The 20,486-nt window shown below is 47.5% G+C and overlaps 1 protein-coding gene across 5 annotated transcripts in view; it reads right to left on the reverse strand.

Annotated features, from left to right (window-relative positions):
- The window catches only part of MAPK9 (mitogen-activated protein kinase 9), a 47,834-nt gene extending 28,884 nt beyond the window's left edge, over positions 1–18,950 (reverse strand). For 3 of the 5 annotated variants that reach the window (XM_027604801.2, XM_027604800.2, XM_027604803.2), the window contains exons 1-2: positions 18,725–18,950; positions 2,911–3,081 (exon numbers count right to left, since the gene is read on the reverse strand). In XM_027604801.2, the coding sequence (XP_027460602.1) occupies positions 2,911–3,032 (122 nt within the window). In that variant the 5' untranslated portion in view covers positions 3,033–3,081; positions 18,725–18,950. Of the gene's footprint in view, positions 1–2,253; positions 2,490–2,910; positions 3,082–18,724 lie in introns of those variants that run through there. The other 2 variants (XM_027604799.2, XM_027604802.1) reach the window with 2 other exon arrangements.
- Between the last annotated feature and the right edge of the window lie 1,536 nt (positions 18,951–20,486).

Consider the following 20,486-nt stretch of genomic DNA (forward strand, 5'->3'; position numbering starts at 1 on the left):
AAAGTGAACAATTCAGTGGTGTTTGGTACATTCATAATGTCGTGCAGTCACCACCTCTGTATCTAGATCATTCCAAAAGATTTTCATCATCACAAAGGGAAACCCCAAACCCACTAAGCAGTTGCTCCCCACCCCTCTTGCCTCTGTTAACCACCAATCTGCACCAATCTGCCTCTGCCTCTGTGGATTTACCTACTTCGGATATTTCATGTAAACGTCTGGCTTCTCTCATGTAGCATGTTCTTAAGGATCGTCCATGTTGTCCCGTGTCCCAGAGCTCCGTTCCTTTCTGTGAGTACCATCCCGTGTATGCATCCAGCACAACTTGTGCATCTATTCATCCACGGATGGACATTTGGGCTGTTTCTACCTTTTGGCTACTGCGAATACTGCTGCTACGAACATCTGTGTACAAGTCTCTGAACATTTGTCTTTACTTCTAGGAGTATTTCCTGGGTCACGTGGTAATTCTATGTGGAGGAACCATCAAATTGTTTTCCACAAGTGGCCTCACCATCTTACATTTTCACCAGCAATGTATGAGGTTCAATTTCTTCACATCCTTGCCAACATTAGTTATCTCCTGTTGTGCTGACCATGGGCATCCCAGTGGGTATTAAGCGGTATCTCATTGTGGTTTTGACTTTCATTTCCCTAATGGCGAATGATAAGCACCCTTCCATGGGCCTATCACCTATTTACATATCTTCTTTGGGGAAACGTCTGTTCAAGTCCTTTGCCTGTTTTCTAAAAAATTGGGTTGTCTTTTTTACAGTTGTAAGAGTTCTTTATACATTCTGGATACTAGACTCTTAGCGGATATATGATTTGCGAACATCTCCCCATTTTGCAGGTTGTTTTTTTCACTCTCTTGACAGTGTCCTTTGATGCACCAAAGTTTTTAATTTTGATGGAGTCCAATTTTTAATTTTGTTGCTCATGCTTTTGGTGTCCATTTCTAAGAATCCAAAGTCATGAAACTTCCCCGTTTTCTTCTAAGAGTTTTGTGCTTTTAGCTCTTATATTTGGGTTGATGACCCACTCTGAGGTAACTTTTTACATGATGTGAAGTAAGGGTCTAACGTCATCCTTCTGCATGTGGATATCCAGCTGTTCTAGCACTATTTGTTGAAAACACTGTTCTTTCCCCGTTGAATAACCTTGGCATGCTTTTCCTAAATCAACGGCCCATAAATGTATGGGTTTATTTCTGGACTCTGAGTTTTTAAAAACTTTTTTAATTCCAAATTTTCCATCCTATAATTCTGTCACTGCTTTTCCCAGAGGAAGTTTAGCTTATAATGGCATACTAGGAACTTTTGCTTCAAAACTAAAAAGTTTTTAATGAAAAATACACATCCATAACGAATAATTTCATTATTAAACACCTCTTTAAAAAATAAAGATGAAAAGGAGCACATGCGACCTGGAAGTCAAAACCAATCTCTGTAGAAGAGTATTTTATCAGGTAGCATGTGATTTTACTGTTATTTACCATGCTGTAATGAAGTCATTAATTTTAACTGCCTACCGTTTATAAAACCTTCCATTTTACAATGACTTATGAACTTCCAGTCAGCCGCTCACTGCGGTTACTACATTAAATGTCCTTGATAACAGTCTTGCCAAATTACCTGTGTCAAATGACCACCCAATTCCCAATCAAAAGAATGTTTTATTGTCTGGAACTTTTTATACGTATCGAAGTGTCCTCATTCGGACCATCCAAATTTCTCTTGGTACCCTAGATTTAAGTACCGACACAGTGTGCTACCTGGAAATTGAGGTCACCATTATTTTAGACACACGCCTGCATTCCTTCCACACAGCCCCTTCTCCTGCATTAGTTTTTCTGCGAGGGTCTGAATTGCAATCTCCTCTTAGCTCCCAGAGCCTCCAACTGCCTAGGCTGAAGGAAACACCTGACTTCCCTGATCGCAGGTCTCTAAAACCGAGGACCCCTTCAAACCACCAGTGCAGAGGCTCTAAACTCACAATCTCTACTGAAAACATAAGCTCCCATCCCAGAAGAGTTGTCTCTTGCTTTTGAATCCCCTCTGCCTATGAGGGGTAAACACGGGGTATTTTGCTTTATCACAGTTCCTTTCAGAGGCAGAGACCATCTTGTTTTTATTGACCCAAGAAAGAAAAAAGGAAAAAGAAAAAATAAAAGTCTTGCCCTGGGAAACTGCGGGAGAAAAAGTCTGGGAAGTGCTGATAACTGTAGTCTAGAAAACACGTGAAAGACTTTACCTTTAGCTGGCCAGTGATGTCGCGGCAGCTGACTGTCTTACCATGCAAGAGACTAAGGTTCAGGGTCAGACCAACGGTTCTGACGGGCTGGACACATGGCTGAAGTCAGACACCAAGGAAGAGACGGCCAGCCCAACCCCTCACACAGCATCCCTTCCTGGTTAATCCATGGGGTGATAATGACACTGACTGGCCTCGTCCTGCCAACGAAGGGCAAGGCACTGCAGTGACGGCGCCTAGAAATGAATAGGAGTGATTGGGGGTAAAAGGGGGAGGGGGAAAGGTGGCCAGGATGAAGAAATGAATAAAACTCCAAATTTCTGTTACAACTCACTGTCACACCTATTACTCTAGTATCTAATGACAGGAGGGAATGGAAAATAAAAAAAGAAAAGAAAAGAAAAAAGAAACAAAGAAAAAAAAAAAAGAAAAGCTGCTACCTATTTACATTTATGCAGCATTCTAAGAATTTAGGTTTGTATCCTACAACAGGACTACATATAACTAGAGCAAGAGGTTGACTCAATTTAGTTCAAAAACCTATTGCAAAGAAAAGAGTTTTCTTTTTTTTTAATCATCAGTGTTTCTAAGTTCTGACAATTTAGTTTTTATTACGACAAAAACTCAATCCACGCTATTGAAACAAACTCTACTTACCAAACAATTCCTTGGGCTCCAGAGCCGATTGGCTTCAATTGCTGGTATCGTTTGAGGACCGTGAAGGTTGAGTCTGCCACCTGTACACTGTAAAACTGACTGTCACATTTACTGTCACTCATGATGTAGTATCATAGAATATTCCAGAGAGTTGGTATGGTTGTCGGGTTCCTTAAAAGAAAAACAGAATGAACATGCATTCTGAGATTACATGTGCGTGGCTCACTCAAGAGTGTTGCAAATTGACTGGTGTGTGAGACAAGGGGGCTGTAAGCTGATAAACTCGGTTGCACCAAGTTCTGAACTCCAGCAACATGCTAAAGAAAAAAAAAAGGCAACAACATTTTACAGGTACTGAGCCCACCATGGAAGGAAGGAACGCTGAGGCCCGGCATGACCACATTTTAAGGGAACGGACAAGAAATAACAGCCTTTCTTGTACTTGTGCAGTTTGCCAGCCAGGACTAGATTATGTCACTATGGGGCTCTCCTCAGCTGGCCTCCTGTCGGACAGACGTATGCTGGGCTGTCTCAGGGATGAAGGCACTCGGGAGAGGTTTCAAAGGGATCCTGTCTATGATTCCTGCTAAAACCGCAAAAGGGCCAGTCTTCTTCTAAGTCCACAAATTCAGGTGAAGCAGTGAAGCAGAAAGCAAGTCCTAGGCCAAAGTGACCGCAAACGGGGGAAGTTACAGAACGACAGGGTGCTGGGCCTGGTGACGTAGGGGTGGGTGTGTGTGTGTGTGTGTGTGTGTGTGTGTGTGTGTGTGTGCCCGTGCGTGTCCTGGAGCTGGCCTGCGTTCCCCAAACCCCACATCCCTCTCAGGCTCAATACAGAGAACGTGGTAACCTACAGTGAATGGCATGGATGCTCTGACATTTATTCATGATAAATTAGTTCAAACTGGCAGTCCCAAGCGGCCTTTTGGTGGTTTAGGCAGTAGGCTGAGATGCCCACCCTGCAGCAGCCTGTGTGATTTTATACAGAAAACGAGCAAACAGAAATCAGCAGGCAGCTACACTGACTGGGTTCCCTGGCTCTTGGCTGAAGACATTTATTTAAAAGTCAGCAAGCTATTTATTTTGCTCTTTTTAAAAAAAATTGAACAGCTAACAATCAAATCCTAGAGGTAAACACTATACGGTTTAAAAACCGGGAATTTAAAATTTTATTGCCCAGCTCCCACAAATTCTTGTTTGTTCTACCGTCTAATGTTTGATGGCAACCCGCTGAGTTTTCTGGAGTGATAATTTGTATTTCGGTAGAGTGATGCCTGGAATTTCCATTAAACATGGAGATAAGTTGATTAATAACAAGCCTAAACAAAGAATTTAAATCAAGTGAATAGTTTCTCCAACTGACCACTCCTTCACTCCTCCCTCCCAGCTTTTTTTTTTTTTTTTTTTACACCAATTCTCAGGGCAGCGGCTGAGACCCATTGCACACTGGCCAGGCGGGGAGTACCTCCGGCCTGCACTAGACGAACCGACCCACGGCTCATGACAACCCACAGCAGGACTACCAGCCCCTGGTACACTTCGAGCTATGGCCTGGCCATGCCATGCTGTGGTGAGGAAGGGGCCCTAAGCTCCAGGAGGGTGGGGACCGGTCTGTCTTGCTTCCTGTGGCATCTCACACTGCTGGGATGGGGCGACAGTAGAAGCATTCAAAAAGTTTATTGATAGATAAATAAATAGATAAAGATACTGCTCCGACAGTATCTGATGATTCCCTCATGATGCTGCTGCATTTTACTGACATCTGAAGGAATATCCATTTCTAAAGATTAATTTTTTTATAGTTTTTAGGAGGCTGAGACAATTCAACTCAACACCTACGGGGTGCCTTCGTACAAGACAGTGTTAAGTAATATAGGTGATAGGGGAAGATCACCTTTTTTTTTTTAAGATTTTATTTATTTTGAGAGGGAGAGAGAGAGAGCAAGTGTGGGGAGGGGGAAGAGGAAGAGACAATGTCAAGCGGATCCCCCACTGAGTGTGGAGCCCGATAGGGCTCCGGGTAACAGAGTCGGACGCTTAACTGACAGAGCCACCCAAGCACCCCAAAATCAGCTAGTCTCAAAGCCACATATAATTCACTAGTTGAGGGAAGAAGTGTGAGGAATGAGTCTGTTATCTATATTATAACACACGTTACAGAACCATAAGGGCATAAGCAAAAAGGAAACCAAGTCAAAAGGCAACAGAGGCCCTACGCACTGGCGGGGGTGCAGAAGACAAGGAGAACTTCCTGGAGGAGGTGGTATCTGCCCTGGACTAGTGTCAGAGACAGACAGCAGAGGCACAGAGCTCGAGCTGACTGTGCTCAGACCTGGTGACTTGCTCAAATTGGCTATTGGGGGGCGAATGCAAAGGATCAGAGACAGACTCGGGGAAAAGGCAGGGAGCACTACAACCTGCTGTTTCTCAGCCCTACTGGTCATTCAAAAAGCACTTCCTGACACCACCGTGGACACAGTCCTGTGCCTGCCCCCGGTGAGCTGCCACTGCGGGCCCGCTCAGGAAGAACCCCGACACAAGGGGACCCCCAGCCCCAGACGACAGAGAAGGCCTGGGCCGCGGGGAAGGGAGGAAGCCTGTGCAGAGAGGCGGAGCGTGACCAGTCACCGGAGATTTAGTTTTGCTGGGCAGTGGGGGAACGAAGCCGGAGAGAGAAAAGCAGGCCAGATCACGACGGGCCCTGGAAGCCGCCGGGAGCCGTCTGAGCCCGGGCCTGGGGGCTGCCGAGCCATCGAGGCAGAGAGGCACGTGCTCCGACGTGCTGTTCAGAGTGGTCATTCGGGAAGCTGAGAGAGGGATGGCTCGGGGCGGGCAGGACTGAAGACAGGGAGACCTGGCAGAACAGGGCAGGGGCACGGCGGGTGTGGGCGAGAAGGGGATGCACGGCTCGGAGGAAGCATATACACGAGCTGGAGAACATGAGGGGAAATCTGGGGAAGCAGCTGGGCCGCGGGCCCGCACGCACGCGCAGTCTGCGAGTGTGGCTTCGGACGGGCGCCTCCGCGGTGCCTGAGGGACCGGCAGTACAGCCACTGGCCGCCGCCGAGCTCCAGGACCCACTCCTCCGTCCTTCAGGTGAGGCCCGGACAGATGGCTGCCCAGCCCGAGATGACGTCGGACTGCGTTCCTGGCAGCCAGGTGGGGTCACACGACCAGCTTGTGACGGCTGAGCTGTGAGCAGAGCGATGGACGCTACTTCAACAGCAGTTTATTTTTCCTTTCCTTTCCTTCTTTCTTTCTCTCTTTTTTTTAAAGAAAGCTGCTTGCTGTCCAAAGCATCTTTCTCCCTCGCTGATGGCTGGGGGACAGCTGTCGTAGACCCAGAGATGGCAGTCACGTGAAGAGGGTAGAGCCGCCCCCCACCGCGGTCCACCTGCCCACACGGAGGCTGGTGCGAACTAACGTCCCCCTCGTTGAGCGACCCTGAACTCTCCCTGCTACAGTTGCTGGGACCTGTGTTCTGACTGCCACACTGTTAGGTTAGCTTTTGTGGATTTGGGGAGAACATCATGTCATTCGGTTCGAGAACTGATAGAGTTTCATCTCAAGATTTAAAATAATTTTTAAATTAAAGGACGTTGTGCTTTGTAGGCAAAAAGAAAGAAAAAAAAAAGAATCACCTAAGAGAGAAGCTGTCAAAGCCACCTTCTCTGTCAACGTTGGGCTTCGTGAGCGTTAGAAAGCACCTCCGGTCATTTAGCTATTAATGAAATCAACTCGGTTGAGATTGTATTTCAACAAAATGGACGTGAGCTGGGTTTTAGAAGACAGTTTACAGGGCGCCTGGGTGGCTCAGATGGTTAAGCATCTGCCTTCAGCTCAGGTCATGATCCCGGAGTCCTGGGATTGAGTCCCGCATCGGGCTCCCTGCTGCTTGGGAGCCTCCTTCTCCCTCTGCTTCTCCCTCTCTCTGTCTCTCATTAATAAATAAATAAAATCTTAAAAAAAAAAAAGTTTACAAACTGGAAAGTGCACGAATTCTTCATACAACCACATTATCAACACACTGAAGGTGCACTCACTGCCTTCACTTCCCTCGCCAGTGGGTGCTGGTTCCTCCCCTGGGCTCCCCGCAGTGGGACCCAATCCCCACCTGCGCTGCTTCTGCACGGTCACTCAGTTTCTGCAGGTCTGCCTGTGTCTCCTTCCCCCAGCCTGGGAACACATCAAAAGCAGGGAGGGTCTGTCTTCCCTCTCACACATCGAGAAATTTAAGGAAGTGTCCAATGTCTACAATGATCCACTGAAAAAGCTCCTTGGGGGACAAAGGGGACACACCCTGCTCCCTGGGTTCTTCAGACCTGCACGCGCTGGGCGGCCACCTCAAGGGAAGGAGTTGGCCCAGCCTTGCTAAAGGCGTCTGGCTCACGTCCATGCCCTCCCCCCTTCACCGTGCTGCTTCAGTGAATCCTTGTTGAATGAAATGCTCTGATCTAAAATCCCTGTTTGTCTAAGACTGAAGACTCTTGTAGAATCCCCTCTAGGAATTCTGGAGTAAAATCGACCCACTCTACAGATAAACATTGGGTAGGAAGAACATTCCTATTTGTTTAGAGCCTAGAATAGGAAATGCTTAAAAAAAAAAATTCTCTAACTCTAGTATTCTTCTAGATACAAGCAATTCAACTACTGTAAATATGATATTACTGTCCGAGGCCTACGGGGACATCAGCTACCATTCGCTGAGACCTCCTGACATTTCATGAGGGCCTCCTGTGTACCAAGCACAAGGTAAAGGGTGTCAAGAGGGCACTAACCAGATAGTCCCTTCCCTTGAACGGCCAAGAGCATAATCATCACACCGCCTAGGAAGTGTCCTAGGGGTAGACGTGGGCCCAAGGGCAGGGGCCCAGCACAGTGGTGTGTTGCGGGGGAGCCAGTGAAGGAGGAGAAGGGCGTGTGCTAGTGAGACATGGATATAAAGGAAGGTTTCCAGGAGTCAAGACCTGAGTGCAAGTTTGTTCACAATATCAACCCAGGGGTGCGGGAACAGGCCTTCTCATTCATGCTGGCAAGCACTGTAAATTGGCAATACATTTTTGGGGAGGAGACTACGTAATATCTAATGAAAAATTTAAAGGTACATGACTCCTAACCTGGCAACTACCATTCTATAAACGTATCGGCCAAACATATATGTATAAATGCTCAAAGATATTTGTGCAAGAATGTTTGTGGCACTTGTGACTGGCAAAACAAAATGAGAAATAACCTAAAATGTACACTTGGAATGAGTGAATAAATTATGGCATAAAAGCACAATAAAGCCATTAAAAATAATGCAGGGACTTTGTGTACTGAAAAGGAATGATGTCTAAGATATATAAAGGCAATAAAGCAAGTTGAAGAGAGCATGTAGTAAGTGTCAGTTTATGGGAAGGGCCCCTCGCGCGCACACACGCGATATGCTAGCAAGCGCAGAGACGTAGGGGGATATAAGACTTTCACTCTTCGCATTATAACTTTGTTAGTTTTTTTTACTCATGCACATATTCCACATTAAAAAAAAAAAACCCAAATTAAACCCTTGTAAATGAAAAGCTGAGACCTAACTGTAGGGAAGGTTTGGGGCAGCCAAGACTGGAGGCAGGAGGGTGGGCCAGGCTCTGAGCTGCAGGGTTATAAACGCCCCCCTAACAGCCCGTCAGGGGAGCAGTACTGCCCCCACACTGCAGATGAGGACAAGAGCTAGAAGACAGTCAGGGAGCTGCCCAGATCCCCAGCTGGAGGGTGGCATGGCCCGGGTCTCAATTTAGGTGTGTCTGACGACACTATTCATGTCCTCCCCAATACACCATTCTAACTAATATCTGTCACTGTATTTAGAAAGTGAAGTGATGTGGCCAAGGGCTGGTCAGGCCCAGGCCAGGAAAAAACACAGGCCTTTACATCTCGTCCTGCTGGCTTCACTCCACCAAGACACTTTCTTTGGATGATGATGATGAGTCAGTCGCCCACAGACTCAGGCCAACCTTCAACCACACGATGGTTCAGGATACCCAGGACATGCAAAATCTAAATTAACTGACTGCTGTGATTAAAAGCAAATTTTTACAGTCATCCTCTTGGTTTCAATACTTGCTATTGAAGTTTTCAATCAAATTGTTCTTTTTTCCTCCTTTAATTCTTATCAAAAACGGCATAGCACAACAACTCCACCTTCTTTGATACTCAGGAGCCTTACAGCCTCCCAGAGTCATCCTTCTGGACGTCAGTTCTCAAAATACACTACAAACCATGACAGAGGATGACCTCTCGTGTTGGGTGATCACAGCACCCACGGATGGATCCGGAGGAGGGGTCCATTGAGGACTCCTCCCCATAGGCCCCCTGCAGGTGCCCAGGCCTGTCCGTGCCCCCTCCCCGTGCTCTGGTTAAGGTGTTCTCAGTGCTCTCTCACCATGGCAACCGCCCAAGTGCCTTCCCCGCCTCCATTCCTGCTACCTCCAAACCACTGTACACACGCCATTTAGAAAGGGAGATCTGCCCGCATAAAAAACTACATGGGAGGCAGTTAAGCGTCTGCCTTCGGCTCAGGTCATGATGCCGGGGTCCTGGGATCGAGCCCCAAGTTGGGCTCCCTGCTCAGCAGGGAATCTCCTCCCTCTCTCTCCCACCCCTGTCGTGCTCGCTACCAAATAAATAAAATCTTAAAAAAAAAAACAAAAAACTGTACATGGATGCTCACAGCACCTACATTTTTAACAGCTCAACACTGGAAACAATCTAGGTGTCCTTCAGGGGGTGAATGGTTAAGCAAAGTACTGTCCATCCATACTATGGAACACCAGTCAGCAAGAGAAATGAATCAACCACTGATACCCTCAACAACCCCGGGTGGATCTTAAGGGCATTATCCTTAAGTGAAAAAGCCAATCTCCAAGGGTCCATACAGTATAATCCCATTTACACAGCATTCTTGAAATGACAGAATTACAGAGCTGTGGACCAGATTAGTGGTTGCCGGGGTTATGATGGTGGGGACTGGGGGTGTGTGTGTGGCTGCACCGGGTAGCACAAGGGAGATGTCTGGCATGATGAAACGGTTCGGTATCTTGACTACGGTGGTGGTGTTTGTACCAAACTCTGCGTGTGATAAAATGCCTCAGCACTGTACGCACACACCACCCATACCACGTTCCTGGCCCTGTTATTGTGCTGCGGTTGTGGAAATACACAACCAATGGGGGAAACTGGGTGAAGGATGCATGGGAACTCTCTACCATTTTTACAATTCCTTATGAACTTAGAATTATTTCAAAATAAGGAACTAAAAGAGAGAGGGAGGGATTTGTTGAACATGCGCAGTGATCATACTGCTCTCTGGCTTAAATTCCTTTGGTAGTGACCGACTGCGTGGAGAGTAAAGCTTGAATCCTTAGTGCAGCAGAGGAGTTCACAGGGCCCATGGCCCACTCTCAGGCAATACAGAACCACCTGAGACCCTGCTGACGCCCTGGCTCCTGCACATCTTCGGGCCTCTTCCTGAGCTGTTTCATCTGCCTGAAGCGACTCCCCTCCCCATTCTGTTCTCCTGGCCAACCTTCATCCCCCTTCAAAGTCTCGTGCATGCGCCTGCTTCTCTCACAAGCTTTCCTCTGCAGCCTCTCCCTTCCAACGGTGCTGGGCATGCCCCCATGTCTGGCACCACAACCTATATTCCTTTTATATTGCACTGCATGTCTATCTCCACTTTCTGCCCTCCTTAAGGGCAGAAAATGTGTCTGATTCACTTCCTAAACCTCTACTAACTACACAATGGGTGTCCAGTAAATGTCTGTTAAAGGCAAAACTAAGCAGGAGAAGAAACGTGGTAGGGCAGTGGGTGCCGTGGTTAGCATCGGGGCTCAGGAATCAGAGGGCAGGCTCCTGGGCAGAGTCCACTAAAAAACTGTTAGAATAAAACAAATTCTGTAAAGATGCAGGATACACATTCAATGCACAAACATCTTTGGTGTCTCTATATGCTGGTGAACTCTCAGAAAGAGAAATTAAATGATGCTTTGGGTGGCTCAGTCGGTTAAGTGTCTGCCTTCAGCTCAGGTCATGATTCCAGGGTCCTGGGATCAAGTCCCACATCGGGCTCCCTGCTCAGCAGGGAGTCTGCTTCTCCCTCTCCCTCTGCCTCTCTCCCTGCTTGTGCTCTCTCTCTCTGTCAAATGAATAAATAAAATCTTTAAAAATAAATAAATGATGCTTTCACAACTGCATCAGAAAGAATAGAATACCCAGGAATAACTTTAAACAAGGAGGTGACAGATCTCTATACTGAAAACTAGAAGACATTAATGGAAAAAATTAAAGACACAAATAAATGAAAAGATATTCTGTATTTATGGATTAGAAAAAAATCAATATTGTTAAAATGTCCATACTCCCCAAGGCAATTTAAAGATTCAATACAATTCCTATCAAAATTCCAGTGGCGGGGCGCCCGGGTGGCCCAGTCACTAAGCGTCTGCCCTCAGCTCAGGTCATGATCCCAGGGTCCTGGGATCGAGCCCCGCGTGGGGCTCCCTGCTCAGCAGGAAGCCTGCTTCTCCCTCTCCCACTCCCTCTGCTTGTGTCCCCTCTCTTGCTGCATCTCTCTGTCAAATAAATAAATAAAATCTTTAAAAAAAAATTCCAGTGGCATTTTCCACCAGAAATAGAACAAATAATCCTAAAATTTGTATGGAACTACAGAAGACTCTGAAGAGCCACAGCAATTTTAAGAAAGAAAAACAAAGCTGGAGGCATCATGCTCCCTGATTTCAGAGCTACAGTAATTAAGTATTACAAAGCTATAGTAATTAAGACAGTATGGTATTGGCATAAAAACAGACACACAGATCAATGGAACCGAATAGAAAGCCCAGAAATAAACCCACACATATATGGTTGATTAATTTACGACAAAAGGAGCCGATGATATACAATGGGGAAAGGACAGTCTCTTCCATAAATGTGCTGGGAAAACCGGACAGCCACATGCAAAAGAATAACTCAGCCACTCTTACACTATACACAAAAATTAACTTAAGATTGATTAAAGACTTGAGCATAAATCTTGAAACCATAAAACGCCTAGAAGGAAACATAGATGGTAAGCTTCTGGACATTGATCTTGACAATGATCTTTTTAATCTGGCACCAAAAACAAATATGAACAAGTGGAACTACATCAAACTGGAAAGCTTCTCACGGGAAAGGAAACCATCAACAAAATAAAAGGCAACCTACAGAACGGGAAAAAAATATTTGCAAATCATGTATCTGATAAGGGGCTAATAGCCAAAATATATAAGAAACCCATACAGCTCAACGGCAAAAAACAAACAATCTAGGGTACCTGGTTGACTCAGTGGGTTGAATGTCAGACTCTTGGTTTTGGCCCAAGTCCTGATCTCAGGATCGTGGGATTGAGCTCGAGTAGGACTCCATGCTCAGCAGGGAGTCTGCTTGAGATTCTTTCCCTCTCCCGCCCCCCCCCCCCCCCGCCCCGCCCGGACTCCTCCTTCCCACCCTTGCTCACGCGCTCTCTCTCAAATAAACCTTTAAAAAAAAAACATAAAAAAAACACAATCTGACTTAAAAAATGGGCAGAAGATCTGAATAGACAGTTTTCCAAAGAAGACATGCAGATGGCCAGCAGGTACATAAAAGATGCTCAACATCACTAACCATCAGGGAAACACAAATCAAAATCACAGTGAGATATCACCTCAGGCCCACTAGAATGGATAATATCAAAAAGACAAGAAATGACAAGTGTTGGCGAGGAAGTGGAGAAAAGGGAACCCTTGTCTCTGTTGGTGGGAATGCAAGCTGGGGCAGCTCCTATGGAAAACAGTATGGAGCTTTCTCAAAAAATTAAAAATAGAACTACCATTTGATCCAGCAATTCCGCTTCTGGATATTTATCCAAAGAAAACAAAAACACTAACTTGAAAAGATACCTGCACCCCCATGTTCACTGCAGCATTATTTACAATTGCCAAGATGCAGAAAACTGCCAAGATGCCTAGTGTCCATCAATGGGTGAGTGGATAAAGAAGATGCAGTTGCTACTGGGTATTTACCCCAAAGATACAAATGCAGTGATCTGAAGAGGTACGTGCACCCCAATGTTTATAGCAGCAATGTCCACAATACCCAAACTATGGAAAGAGCCAAGATATCCATTCACAGATGAATGGATAAAGAAAATGTGATATATATATACACACACACACACACACACACACACACACAATGGAATATTATGCAGCCATCAAAAAAATGAAATCTTGCCATTTGCAATGACGTGGATGGAACTACAGGGTATTATGCTGAGCGAAATAAGTCAACCAGAGAAAGACATGTATCATATGATCTCACTGATATGAGGAATTCTTAATCTCAGGAAACAAACTGAGGGCTGCTGGAGTTGGGGTGGGACGGGAGGGAGGGGGTGGCTGGGTGATAGACATTGGGGAGGGTATGTGCTATGGTGAGCGCAGTGAATTGTGCAAGACTGTTGAATCACAGACCTGTACCTCTGAAACAAGTAATACATTATATGTTAAAAAAAAGAGAGAGAGAGACGATAGTAGGAAGGGAAAAATGAAGGGGGGTAAATCGGAGGGAACCATGAGACGATGGACTCTGAGAAACAAACTGAGGGTTCTAGAGGGGAGGGGGTGGGGGATGGGTTAGCCTGGTGGTGGGTATTAAAGAGGGCACATTCTGCGTGGAGCACTGGGTGTTAATACGCAAACAATGAATCATGGAACACTACCTCAAAAACTAATGATGTAATGTATGGTGATTAACATAACATAATAAAATAAAATTTAAAAAAAAGATGTGGTTGACATACACAATCGAATATTACATAAAAGAAGGAAATTTGCCATCTGTGACAATATGGACAGACCTCAAGGGTATTAGGCTAAGTGAAAGAAGTCAGACAGAGAAAGACAAATACTGGGGCACCCGAGTGGCTCAGTCGGTTAAGCTTCTGCCTGCAGCTGGGGTCATGATCCCAGGGTCCTGGGATTGAGTCCCGGGTCCAGCTCCCCACTCAGTGAGGAGTCGGCTTCTCCCTGTCCTTCTGGCGCTCCCCCAGCTCGTGTTCTCTCTCTCTCTCAAATAAATAAAATCTTAAAAAAAAAAAGACAAATACTGTATGATCTCTCTTATATGTGGGATCTAAAGAACAAAATGAAATGAAAACCACCAACCTTATAAATAAAGAGAACAGATTGGTGGTTGCCAGAGGAGGGGTTGGGGCAGGAGAAATGGGTGAAGGGGGCCAAAAAGTAAAACGAAAAAACATGTATCACTCTCTTCTAAATTAGAGCATACAGACTTAAGATCTAGAATCAATATGTCTTATAAGAATTGTCAAAATAGCTGTCTAGATTGGGATTTCTAGATTTCTCTTTAGATACTTAATTCTGACACCTAATAGCACAATAAAGATAACTATGTAAAAAAACAGATTGGAAATCTGGGGTCAGAGGGCAACGGGCCTGGCCTGTCACTTAGCCGGACAATCCTGGACTACACTCAGGGATGTAAAACAGGGATGAGCATTGAATCAACCTCAGGGAACAGTGAGCACAGTGCCCAGCGCAGGGCAAAGTCTCAAAGTCAGCTGACATTAGGACAGAATCACCACACCCATTCTATTTACTGCTCCCCCAGACAAACATCTGCATTCTGAAAATGTGAATCAAAGTCTGCTAAGGGGGAAAGCTGACAACATGGCCATTACTGGGTGAGCCTCTAGGGCAGAGACAACAGACAGGAGGCAATGCACAGAATTTACTTTGCATTCGAGGTTGTGCCCAGCAGGTGACGTTTAAGGACATCTGTTGAAGACATCTGCTTCATAAGTGGTGCTGTGTTTCTGAGAGTTTAGTTAAGAGTTGATGAAAAGAGATTTTGATTTTAGAATCAGAGCTGCTGGATTTATTACCTAGGCTGCACCCTCAGCCCTAGATATGCTAAAATCAAACTACTAGCAACATTGGTTGAGATACAACTTAAATAGTCTAACGAATTAAATCACTTACAGATCCATACAAGTACATATATACACGCACATATACATAGTTTTTTAAAGGAAGTTCTTTTGAAAGCAGTCATTATTTCTCAATCTTTCTTTCTCTTAACATCATTGTGGGGGAGGGAGGATAAAATTGTTTTTTTTTTTTAAACAAATCCCCAAGTTCTTCCTATTCTGGCCTATGGAAAGACAGATGTTTGGTATATCACTAAAAGGTGTTCACACTGTTCATTCTCCTCACAGCCAAAAAATTCACTTACAGAAACGCTGCAAATGCAACTTCAGAATAGGCAAGAACCCATTTAACATAAAGGTAGTTAATGCCTCATTTTTAAGAAAAAGGTAATGATCTCATTTGTCATCCATGTAGCCTTGGAATCCAGCTTTACTATTTCTGAAAAGTTTTAGAGTGTGTAGTCTTTGCTTAAGAAAGATACTAAAGTAAAATTAGCAGGGGGCAGAGACGGAGAGTGGAATATTTTATGGGACCAAAAAACAAATGAAAAAAACAAACAAAAAAACCCCAAATGCATTAAATAAAATCAAATTTGTTGAAATTCACCTTCAAATGTTTAGTAAACTTCTTTAGCTGTAAGGAAGTCCTATGTTAAAATGGTGACTACTCTTGCTCATTATTTTTCTATTCATTTATACCCCAACGTTTTCCAAAGAGGATTAGAGGTATCGATTAAAAATAATTTAACTGGCAATTCAAAGGCCAATATAAAATCTAAAACAATGAGCTTTTGTTGTGCAAAAAGATACATAAACTTGCCTCCCAAGTAATACAACCCTTAATGAATCAATGGGTCTAGGCACTGAGCATCAACAGTTTGCTAACATCACAGCGTGGGCCTACCTTGCCTCTAGATGGAAGAGAGCACCCCACCTAGGGCATCCTGAATCTGACCAAGCCGCATCTACATTCAACTACGAATTTTCAGGAAATACAGAGAAACATGTCAAATTACATTGCAGAGATGCAGTCAGGAAAACCCCAACCATGGAAATGCTACAGAACAACCAACTGCTTTAACAAATAAACTACAAGGAAAACAAAAAAGAAATAGAGGGGGAAGCTACAGATTAAAAGAAACTTAAGAGATGTATCAACCAATCACAATGTATGGACCTCATCTAGATCCTGATTCCAATAAACAAATTGTTAAAGAACCATAAAATGTATGGGACAACTGGAAATTTGAATACTGACCATTTGCTTATATTAAGGAATTATTGTGTTTCCAAGTTTAAAAGTGTCCTTATCTTGTAGAGATATATACTGAGATATTCATGGATGAAATGACATGACATTTAGGTTTCGCTTGAAAATAATATGGGGGGGTGAGGGTGTAAATAGATGAGCTGGGAGTGAAACAAGATGGGGGGGAGTTGATAACTGGAAGCTGGATACTATCGTTTAATTTTGTCTATGTTTGAAAGTTCTCATAAAAATCAGTTAAAATAAAGACTGATGTTGAAACTAGTTCACGCAATCACAAAAGGCCAAGTACGAATTTAATTATTCTTCAAGAAAATGATGTAAAAAAAAGTCATTTTCTTAATCAGTGGAGAAGTATAGCTCCATATTTAAACCACAAATAGCTGCCCTACTGCCAAATCAAGTGGTAAGAAAATGTGGTTTCTGTTTTACCTTACGCATTACGAAAACAACTGCTTTCCTCACTGTTAATTGCTTCATCTGGCACTTTTCTTTATCCAGAAAATTAAGAACATTTTATTTTAAATAGACAAATTGAAGATGCCCTCGAACACTTATTTTAAACACATTTTAATCTGTCCTGGCAACCCCAAAATTAAATCCTCAGGAATATCAAAGCTCTCCAGAGAAGACTATGCCAAAATAGGATTATTTTTAACCCTGCAGGATCCTTTTGAAAAATAAAGGGGGGGGGGGGCAAATGGAGACAACATCTAGATTGGATGTTGTTCTTTCAGAACAAATTAAAAGCCAAAAGAGAACAGTCGGGGCTGAGGCACCCGGGAAAGGATGCTTATCTGGGGGGAGACCTGGGTTCCCATTTCACTTTCCAAGCTGCCTGCTGTGAAGCCGACCGCTGACACTCTGTGAGCCTCCGTGTCCTCCTCTTCGGAAATGGGTTTTGCAGCTGCCACTCACGGGGTTTCCAGCGAACATTAAGTGAGAGTACCCAGACAAACAGGGACCCGCTCCCCTGCCCTTTCGCCCCCTTCTGTGCCTCTCCCTGCCTGGCGGATTCCTCACCACCCTTCAAGGCCCGACTCTAGCACCACCTGTCACCTCCTCCACGTTTCCACAGCACAGCCCCTCCACTACACTCCATCACACTGTCCTGGAACTAACCTGTCCACGTGTCTGCCGCGTCTACCGGGCTCTCCGGCTCTCTGGAGGAAGGGACCCTGTTGCTATTGCCTTTGTGTCCCCAGGGCCGAGTAGAAAGCCTGACCTAGATAATGCAGAATTCAGTAACTGCCTCCTGAATGTGTGGAAGGAAATTAGAGCTAAAATATTACAAAAATGTAAAATTTTATATCACAGCTTGTTCTGACAGTTACCAAATAAAGGGGTCAAGGACATTAAAATGTTTTGCAAAATGAGAACAAGCTTCCATCTGCTTACATATTTCACAAGTTAGTCAGAAGTCACTAAATAAACTGACAGAGCAGAAGCAACAGCAGGCAGGGTCATTCATTTGTTCACTGCACTGATACCACTGAATACTTACTGTGTGCCTTCTAAGCACTGGGGATAACGCAGGGGACAAATCAGACAACTACCTGTTTTCAAAAAGCTACATCCTAGTAGGGGAAACAAAATCAACAGACAGAGTCGTTTCAAACCAAAGTGGATGCTAGGAAGAAAATTCAACAAAATAATGCGATAAAATGACTAAGGGGAGAAAGAGAGTGGTCAACGAAGGCCTTGTGTTAAATGAGACATCTGACCAGAAAGAGCCAGCTGTTCAAAGATACCGGAGACAGCTCCAAGCATTGGAAAGGAAAGTGCAAAGGTCCTGAGGTAACCGGGGCTGCGCCTTCAAGGTAGGAGAGAGGATGGGTGGGACTGGGGAGCAGGGCTCTGGGTGGTGGGAGTGGTAGGGGAGGTGGGCAGGGCCCGCTCTGGCACTGCTAGGCACTGAATGTGCAATGACTAGGCACTGGAGGAGCGCGGGGATGGGGTCTCTGGGCGGATGGGGAGGGGGTTCCTGCCCTACTCACACCAGCATGGGGCAGGATCCCGCCCAATTTCCCATATATGAGCACGGGCTCCTGCCCAGGCGCTTTCACACACATCCACACAGCCTGACAACAATCCTGTCCAAAAGGGTAGACATTTCCCCACTTTCCCTAGGGGAAACCGGAGGAACAGCGAGGGTCAGTGCCTTGGCCAAGGTCGCAGGAACCAGACTCGGGATCCTGAGCATCCCGGCGCGGGTGTGCAACCGCGTGCCCCTCAATCCGGAGGGATGGCGTCCACAGACCCCACCGCACGTCTGCCCGAGCCAGGCCGGGGAGCGGGGCCGCAGCCCCTGGCTGCTGACAGCCGGGCGGGAGGGGGCGACTGCGGCAGCCCGGAGGGCAGGGGCGGCGGCCGGGGCCGCCTGCGCCCCCACAGAGCCCCGCCCGCTCCGCAGCCCCCGGCCCCGCGGTCCCGCGCCTCCCCAGCCCTGCAGACCGCGGCCGCGCGGCCCTCCCGCCGCCCCTCGCCGGCGGGGCCCGTTCGAGCAGCCCCCGCCAGGCCTCGCCCGCCCTGCTCACCTCGCCTCCCAGCCGCCGCGCCAGGGGGAGAGGGCGGGCGGGCGGACTGGCGGCGCTGCGCACTGGCCGCTCGCGGCTCTGCTGCCCGGGGCTCGGCCGTCCGCCCCGCCCCGCTCCGCTCCGCCCCGCCGCCGCCGCAGTGGGTGTGAGGGGCGCCGGGGCGCTTCGACCCTTCCGGTCCGGGTCCCTTCTCCTCCTCCTCCGCCGCCGCCGCCGCCGCCGCCGCCGCCGCCGCCGCGGCGCCCGGCCTGACCGACCCGCGCGCCCACCAATCAGCGCGTGCAGAGCCGGGCAGGCGCGGCCAATCGCGCCGGGGGGCGGGTCGTAACGGGTGGCGCGGGCGGGGTGGCGGGCGGAGCCGGAGTCTCCGTGCGGGGTTCGGCCGGGCTCGGCGCCCCACGGCCGCGCAGCTGCTCTTGCCTGTGCGGGGCGCCCTCCGGGCTGGGGACGCAGGCCTGGCTCCGTACGCGCGCTGAATCTGCCATCCCCACCACGGGGCCCGGGGGGCAGCGGCCGGACGCGGAGCCGGGAGGCGGCGGAGAGGGCCGACGGGCGGACCGAGAGCCGGGCCCTCTGGGCTGCAGGTGCAGGGCGGCAGCGGAGAGGCGGCCAGTAGGGGAATGGAGCCCGGCGCGTTTGGGGGAGAGCTCGGGGTGAGGACGAGGGGAGACCGTGGCCCCTGGAACGACGTGGAGACTCAGGCGGCGAGGGAGTGGGGAGGAGAGGCAGGGGTCTTGGACTCTGCGGCTTGCTATGAACGGCCAGAAGTCGGGGAGCGGAGTGAGAGGAGGTGGCCGCGTGCAAGACTGGTGTCCCCGCGGGTCCGCGACAGAATGGAGGAGGGGACAGGCTGGTGTATTCGGGGCCAGGGGTCATCTCTCTGACTCAGAGAAAGGCAAGGTCTTAAATGGGAATGCAGTGCTGAGGTCCCCCTAGGGCCTGGGGTCCGTTGACACCTTCTTTTGAGCCAGCTCTTGCAACCCTCCGGACCCTCGGTTGGCTTCCAGCAGGCCTGGGTCGTGTGAAATGATGGGAGAGGCCAGGGGATTGCGTGTTGCCAGATTTGCGTTTGAATAAGCAAAGCTGAAAGTGAGGTGAGGAGGCGTATTGGAAAAAGATCAGAGGTCCGTGAATAGGGTGGGGGGCGGTGCACACTTTGGTCCCCAAAGTGACCGGGAGAGTGGGGGACTGAGGAGGAGGAGACCTCACAGGATGCCGGAGCCAACTGGGTGATCAGGGCAGGGGATACACTGGGGGGAAGAAGCAGGACCCTGCAGAGGGGGAGGTCAAGGGGCTGGGGGGCATGGAGGGTGGTGGCAGCATTTGGGGAGGATGGCAAGCCTGCGGGGATGCCGGGTCAGGCTGAGGGCACCGGGGCCTCAGAGGAGGAGCTGGGGTAGAGGACTGGATCCAGCCATGATGTCCTCCTCCCGTAGGCCACCCCCTACCTTGGCCACCAGAGGGAGTTTTCTAAAACAAAGTATGGCCCATCCTAGCTTGAAATTGTAGCTCCTGAGTGTGATCTGAGTGACGAAGGGCCCATCAGGTGGGTTCCTGCCCACACTGGTCCTCACATCAGCCTCATCTGCCACCTGCCCCAGGTGTGCAAGAGAAAACAGGAAGCCAGAAATTGCCATCATCAAGGATTACGGGGGACTAGTAAAGCCTGTCTTTTCACTAAGGAGCACTCATGGGTGCTTCCCCTTAGATTAGGAAAGGGCACCCATTCCTACACACTTCCGCCAAGTTTACAACACTCACC

This window comes from Zalophus californianus, chromosome 5, assembly GCF_009762305.2.
Source record: "Zalophus californianus isolate mZalCal1 chromosome 5, mZalCal1.pri.v2, whole genome shotgun sequence".
Lineage (NCBI taxonomy): Eukaryota > Metazoa > Chordata > Mammalia > Carnivora > Otariidae > Zalophus > Zalophus californianus.